A 7,725-nucleotide genomic window follows, 5' to 3' on the forward strand; every position below is an offset into this window, starting at 1 on the left:
CCTGGATTCTGCACAGTAAGAGGCAGAGCTCTTGGGAGGTGTCTCTGTATCTCTTACACGCTCCTGGATTCTGCACAGTAAGAGGCAGAGCTCTTGGGAGGTGTCATTTAATGTGTTAAGTTGTTTGTGGCCAGTTTTAATGCTACTCATAATTATTTTGTTTAAATGTGGAACTAGGCAATATGGACGGTGGTTACATACATTGACATAAGTATTACATTATTATTCATAATTTCATAGGCTATTTACATTTGACCTGAAGCAAAGAGCTAGTGCATCTATCCTTATCCCATCTCTAGCATGGTACTGAAGGATGCTCCCCGGGTGTGGTTGTCCATGGTTAATTTATAAAGTGTAATTTAATTTGGAATTGAGCAAGCGCATTGGAAACCAGAGAGAGAGAGAGTCGAAACTGGCGCCATTTGGGCTCCCTCGCAGTGTCAGTATTGCATAGAGCCAACATGGCGAACACTGGCGTCCCTCTTCATAATCACGTGGACGCCGCCCTTGTTTTCGACAGGGATGTCAGCCAATCAGTCTCTCATGCTGGGGATAGAGTGTTCCTGCAGCCAATAATACGCGATGCTTCCAACCAGACCCGCCTTCTGCTAGCGACGCATTTCAGCCCAGGCGCTGGAGAGGTTTGCTGTGTTTATGTGTGGAGAGCTGGCTGCGGGCGCTGCTGCTTTACTGCACGCTGCCTCCTGCTGTTTAAAGTATTCAGCTTGGGGTGAAATGTTTTCTAGTAATTTGTGATTTCGTGTTTATTACGTGCACGGAGTTCCGGGAAGAGGATTCCGCTAGACCAGTCTCCCAGTAAAACCAGTGCAGATGGAGGTCAGTGTCTCCGTGTCGCTCTTTGAAGACGAGCTCGCCTCTGCCGTCGAGCTCGCAGTGAAAGCGGCTGTGGACTCCGTCTTGTGTGCGGTTACTAAAGCTGTCGGCAGCAAATTCACTGAATTCCGAGTGGAAATGACTGGAAAGGAGAAAGAGATTGAAAGTCTGAAGCGGAGATTGGAAATATCAGAGAGCGAGCTGAGAGCCGTGCGAGGGTGTGGAAACACTGCAGATACAGACATCAAACACGCTTTCATATTTCAGGGTAAGCTTGATTTTATTGCACTGCAACATTGGGTATTATTCTAGTATTAATAGCGATAGTTTGCTCCAAAAAAAAAAAAAACTTGATGTTGGAGTTTTTTGTTAGTAACCATACAATAAATAAAGTACTTTGTTGAGCTGATGGTAAACAGAATTAGGAAACGATCGCTCATATTGCTTATAAACGCAAACATGTACCAATACAGGTTATTATTTAAGAGTTGAGGTGATTCGTCTGTTTACATACAATAGGGATAGCCACACTATTACAAATGTATTGTAATACACTTGGATTTATAGCTACAATTCACATGACGTTTCACAAGTAAGCTTCCAATGTTGTGACTAATGATTATGACAAAGGAGGAGTTTATAGGGGAAAAACACCTTTTAAAAAAAGTTTTTTAAATCACTTATTTAACCTAATGTTGCCTACAAAGAATGACCATGTTTGGTCATAAATATGAATATTTTCTGTTTAAGCGCTTGTAGTTTTGGAATCTTAAATCAGAAATCAAATCCCACTATACCTACAGAAAGACATTAACTAGATCTTTCCAGTGATGTCATTTATTTTGTTGTGGGGTGATTTTTTTTTCATATGAGCTACACCTTCCAAAAAATTATGGAAATATAAAAAATAAATCATATTTTTAAAAACGGTCAATTTCAACCTCTTTCCAAGTTTCATCCAAAAAAAAGTTAGACTATGTTGTAGCTTCACAGTTTGTCAAGGATTTCAAATCTGAAATGAGAATTGAAATATCTTGTACAGTCCCAGAGCTAGATAGGGTTTTACAATGCATAGTATTTTACAAAAATCTACCTTCGAAATGGCAAAGGCAGACCAGGTATAAGACTTGCCAAAAAGTGAGATTGGAAACATTTTTGCCCTGTGAGATACAATTATATTTCAGTTTAAAAATAAAGAAAGAATACACAAGCAATCAAGTAAAATGTTTTATTTTTTTATTTTTAAAAAAAAAAAAAAAAAAAAAAGCATATTACAAATAAAACTTTGATATTAAGAATTTTATTTCGGAGGGAGACAAAAAAAATCTTCCCTATCGTTCTGTATTTATTTAATTTTCAAAACTACCCTGTAGTTGAAGTGCGGGGACTCCTCCAAATCATTCTGCTCTTCCTGCAGCAGCTCTTCGTCAGGGAGGTCCTCCTGCATGGCGCCCATGCCCTCCATCTCTTCCTCAGTCAGAGCCCTCCTCCTCTTCAGTGACTGAACCAGGTGCTGGAACTGATTGTCTCCATCCATTTTCTGGCTTACACACACAGACATAAAACATTAAAATAAACACCAATTAATAACAATTAAGATTCTCCATCCTTTTTCACACACAAAAGTAAACTAATAACAGCTGTTCTGTACACACACACACATACACACAGTAAACTTATACCAAAACACATAGCTAAATAGTAATACAGCTAAGTAATGGCTTTGTTCTTTACATAGGCTACATACACAAAGTAAAAATAAAAACTAAACCAATAATAATAAAAAAAAAAAACTATTCCTCATTCTTTTACACATCGAATAAAAAAATAAAGTTTTCAAAAATAGTAAATGCATAGATAGATAATAACGAAAGAAAAAGTAAACAAAAACTAGCTAATACACAGAAGTACATAAACACCTAACCTTTAGCATCACATGCGATAGGCCTGTTTAGTTTTACCTTCTGTACTGAGGAGAAACAAGTTCAAAAAATGGAAAAACAAATCTAAAATAAAAACGTATATGTGAAACTAACTATGAGAGAGTGATGTTGATGCAGTAGTACTCTTGTCTACAGTGATAAGTTAGTCCTGCCTAGAAGGCAAGCACTCGCACACAAGCATGATACAGTGAAAAATTATAAAATACTGCAGATGTACTCAAAACAAAACAAACTAATATAAAGTTGAGAAAGCCATATTGTTGTTAGTTTGATATGATGTGTTTTGTCATCATAACAAAAGTTGCGAAATTACAGCGCGTTGGCAGCAAAGGGTTAATTGAAACTGCTTTGAGAAGAAGCGGGCTATCCTGCTGCAGTTGTTTGTCTGCTCATTGCATTTGACAAATTGAAACGTTAGTTTACTTACTGTAACCCTGCTTCCCTGAAAGAGAAGACGACGCTTCGAGAGGGCTTCACCCGGGGTCCTTTAACCATAGCAAGCGAAGTCAGACTGACTCAGTGCTTTCGTCCTATTCACATAACCTCTCAATGCCCTCACTGGGCAGAGGGAAATCACTTTCCTATCCTCCTCCGAATCAAAGGGAGGTGATGGGAGGCCTCTGTTGCCACTGATTGGTTCAAGTGGAAAGCTGTAATCACCTTAGGTGGGAATGCAGGATTCGTGCACAATGATAGCCTGTTTCCATTATCCCAAACACACATACAGGAACTGCAGGGAGAGGTGTTGGCCAATAAAGGCTGGATACATTGAGAGATGCTTCAGCTCTATGGAATGTATAGGGCCTTAGTGAGAGCCTCTTATACCACATCCAGACTCCACTTAGTGAGAGCCTCCTATACCACATCCAGACTCCACTCGGGGAGGATTCCTTTCTAGGGGGAGGCAGCAGCTGAGCACCTTTTAGGTCACCAGAGTAAGGGAGACTGCATGTATCATCGCTTAGTTTCTAAGCCTGTTTGCAGTAGAGAAATGGATGTTTGCATTCGAACAATGCAAAGGCTGAACGCCGGTCGTGATGGTGATTGACAGGGAGGTAGAAGTGGATGCGGTGCTCCAGTGTGAGGCTACAGTAGGTGAGAAAGCAGGACTGAGTCTTGTTTTGTACAGGATGTAGAATAAAAAGATGTTCATATGAAAAATGCCTTTTCCTTCACTTTGTTCATAGGAACACAAACACAGTGTTATCCGATGATTGCAATGTAGAGTAACAGGAATGGGATCAATACCAGAATGAACCAAAACCACCAAACTGTTATACCAGCTCACCCCTATACGAAATAACTGAGGAACAGTCACTCTAAATGCAGGCTGCATATTTCTGAGCACAGCAGATTGGAGGGGTTTATTTTGATACAGTCCCTGATCAAAGCAACTAACACACAATGTTGATAGGAGTTGAAATAAATATTATTGCAAAGATATGAACCATGGAATTGTGGGTAGGGTACTAGGGTTAGATGTTCTTTATTTATTTCAAATTTCAAAAATGTATTTCAGCTTTAATTAAAGACATAGATCTACCCTCTACCACAAGTACTTTAGAAGGATCCAGCCTCATTCCCAGCTCACGATCCTGTAGTATCTGGAAAAATAAAAGATTCCATAGGCTATCATTCATGATTTGTATCTATTGGGAAAGTGCTGACTTTTTAGAGGAACCTAGCTAGTAAGTAAGAGTTCTAATTTTATAGTTTTGTATCCCACAGATCCCAAAGAGAGCCACGCTGTCCCTGAATCCGAAGCACAGGAGGGGCCAAAGATGGAAGCAGTCTACACACAAGAGGAGTCCTTTGAGCGGGAGTGCTGTGCAAGTCTAATGCAGGTTACAGAGCTGACATTTGTTAAAGATGAAGAGGTCCCTCAACAGGAATGTGTTCCTATCAAAGAGGAGTTCATAGAGCAGGAATGTGTCCCCATCACAGAGGAACCTCTTCATGAAAATAATGTCCATACACTTGAGAAGAACAACAATCTGGGATCCAGCCTGTGTGATGATTCTCCATCTGAATGTGAACTGGGATTTAGAGGTAACCCTACAAAACAAGCAGCATTGAGCTGCCTATTCATCTTGCAGAGCTGCTACTGAACACCAGCAGTGTGCTTCACATTCATATTTTAACCAAGGGGAGCTGCCCAGCCACTCTGTCAACAAGGACATAACTGTCCTTGCTCCTGAGGCAGCTGCTAGATGTGCAGCCACTGCCCCGCCTCTTTAGAATGCTGTTTGATCAGCGGTGTCCAATCACGCTCCTGCAGGCCATTCCACTCCACATTGAACAGGTTCAGTTCTATAAAGTGCTGCTCCTGTGCCTGGATGGAGGTTGAATTAGTTCAATTAAACAACTTAGAACAGGGTTGGAACAAAGAGCAGGAGTGGAAGGACCTGCTCTGGACACCCTGTGTTAGATCTGTGCCTTTCCCCATTCCTGGTAGGCTGTTTGCAGTTGTGCTGCTCCCACAGCTTTACAGAGCTGCAGGGATCACATGTCCCATCACTGTGATGCCAAATCCAGTCGGGTTGCCTAGCGTCACCAGAAGAAACATTTCAGTACAGAATTTCTGTGGAGAATGTATGCAACAGGATCGCCCAAATCAGAGTGAACCCATATTGTATGATAATGAAAACTAACAGTCTTATTTTATTTCTTACACTTTATTCAAATACAATATCATTTTCAAATGCTCATCTCACTGCAGCTGTCCGAGGGACTGTAATATTTGCTCACAGCGCCACATTTCCCTCTTGGGCGTCTCATAGTAAGCATTGCTGTGTTATTATTGTCACAGTACAGGAAGTACGTGTGTGGAGGGGTTCTGTATAGCAGACCAGCGAATCCGTTGCAGCTGAGAGGGGGAATCTGGGATTTGTAGTTTTACTGGATCTTTGCTCTACAGATATTTTGCATGAAAATTTTGATTTATAAAAAGACACATTTGTTGTGGAAAAACAAACCCCCTGCAGCCCTGCATAGTTCTACATGTCGTTTGTCTTCAATACAGGCAGAATAAAAAGGTGCAGAGCGTGGGATTGCAAATGGGATTTCTGTTTTTAGAAGCACAGCAAATATTAATTACCAAAAAGCAAATTAAAATATTAGATAAATAGCAGTACTTTCAAAATGCAGGTACTAAATAGGATTTTTCATGACTCACTGGCTCGATTTAAAATATTCCAATTTAAATATAAAAAAAAAAAAAAAAAAAAACATGTTTTACATTTTCCACTTGACTGACATGATGACATCATTCTTGCTGTGACGGAAACTTGCGGGACACTAACTGGTAAACGAATCCGCCTCATCTCAAGCAACCAATCACTGAGCTGCTCTCTCGCTTGTGTTCAGAACAATGCATGTGGAAGAATGCTCTACAATAACCTTTGTCTCTCTTCTCTTTCTTTCTTTAGCTTCTACAGTAGATGAAGGAGAACACGACTCCACTCCATCAACCCAGTGCAAAAACGCTTCTAGTGGCAAACCACAGTGCAAGAAACACAGAGAAATGACACCCCAAGAAGAGTATGTGAAGACATTGAGGACTCACTCGGTTAAAATTCCTTCTTTACAAGACAGACCCCCTCTTACTGTGGAGAGTACAGAGACACCACATTCTGCATGTTTTAACAGTTCTGAAACCCAGGGCAACTTGAAGACCTTGCCTCATTCTATTACAAGTGGGAAGAGTTCCTGTCAATTGGATGTTCCTGAAACTCACAAAGGAAATTCCACAGGAGGGATTACATTTTCCTGGGCTGATTGTGGGAAGAGTTTCAGTCATATATCACTGCTTAAAAGACACCAGTGCATCTACACAGGAGAGAAACCTTCCCACATACATTCCAGTGATAAGAGTTTCACACAGTTAGGAAATCTTCATTCACAACAGCGCATTCACATAGGAGAGAAACCTTATCACTGTCCTGAGTGTGGGAAGAGATTCATTAACTCAAGAAACCTTAAAATGCACAAGCGCATTCACACAGGAGAGAAACCTTATCACTGCTCTGTTTGTGGGAAGAGATTCAGTCAGTTAGGAGACCTTAAAAAACACAAGCGCATTCACACAGGAGAGAAACCTTATCACTGCTCTGTTTGTGGGAAGAGATTCAATCACATAGGAGACCTTAAAAAACACCAGCGCATTCACACAGGCGAGAAACCTTATCACTGTGCTGTTTGTGGGAAGAGATTCAGTCAGTTAGGAAATCTTAAAAGACACCATAAAATTCACCCAGGTATGTAATCCTATCGCTGCTCATAGTGTGAAGAAGTTAAGTCAGTTGCTGGCTCTTACAGGACTTGAGAACATTCTCAGAATTGCGTTTGACTAAATACAGTGTTATTTACTGAAAACAAAAGAATAAGCTTGCTTGATAAATAGGGTCACTCTTAATCACAATTTGTTCAGAGCAAAAACTCACAGACATATGATATTAACAACTGCATCTGTATTCATCATCTTGTTGAGCTTTCTGATTTTGTTATATCACATTAGTAATATATTAAACAGATTGTATTATGAATGCAAGTTTCTGTTTTTTTTTCTCATGCATTGTTCAGCCTCTTGCAGTGTGTTGTGTAGAATTTTCTCCCAGTTACCATGGTGAATCTGCACTACCTCTAGACGCAGCACAGTATACTGCAGATATCATGAGACGTTTTTCAGAAACTGGTACTGAACACCAGCAGTGTGCTTCACATTCATATTTTAACCAAGGGGAGCTGCCCAGCCACTCTGTCAACAAGGACATAACTGCTTGCTCCTGAGGAAGCTGCTAGATGTGCAGCCGCTGCCCCGCCTCTTTAGAATGCTGTTCGATCAGCGGTGTCCAATCACGCTCCACATTGAACACGTTCACTTCTATAAAGTGCTGCTCCTGTGCCTGGATGGAGGTTCAATTGAACAACTTAGAACAGGGTTGTAGCA

General features: G+C 40.6%; 1 protein-coding gene across 4 annotated transcripts; it reads left to right on the plus strand.

Moving 5' to 3' along the window:
- Positions 1-621: 621 nt before the first annotated feature.
- LOC121305382 (zinc finger protein 252-like) lies at positions 622-7,321 on the plus strand. 4 transcript variants are annotated; one of them, XM_041236990.1, is made up of 4 exons: positions 622-1,102; positions 2,252-2,344; positions 4,506-4,826; positions 6,206-7,321. In XM_041236990.1, the coding sequence occupies exons 1-4, from the start codon at positions 832-834 to the stop codon at positions 7,039-7,041; spliced, it is 1,521 nt and encodes a 506-aa protein (XP_041092924.1). In that variant the 5' UTR covers positions 622-831; the 3' UTR covers positions 7,042-7,321. The 4 variants fall into 4 exon arrangements, with proteins under 4 accessions (XP_041092924.1, XP_041092927.1, XP_041092925.1 ...); XM_041236993.1 differs by having other exon boundaries at positions 4,506-4,621; XM_041236991.1 differs by having other exon boundaries at positions 2,255-2,344.
- Positions 7,322-7,725: the final 404 nt, after the last annotated feature.

The sequence above is a fragment of the Polyodon spathula genome, chromosome 43 (assembly GCF_017654505.1).
Source record: "Polyodon spathula isolate WHYD16114869_AA chromosome 43, ASM1765450v1, whole genome shotgun sequence".
NCBI lineage: Eukaryota > Metazoa > Chordata > Actinopteri > Acipenseriformes > Polyodontidae > Polyodon > Polyodon spathula.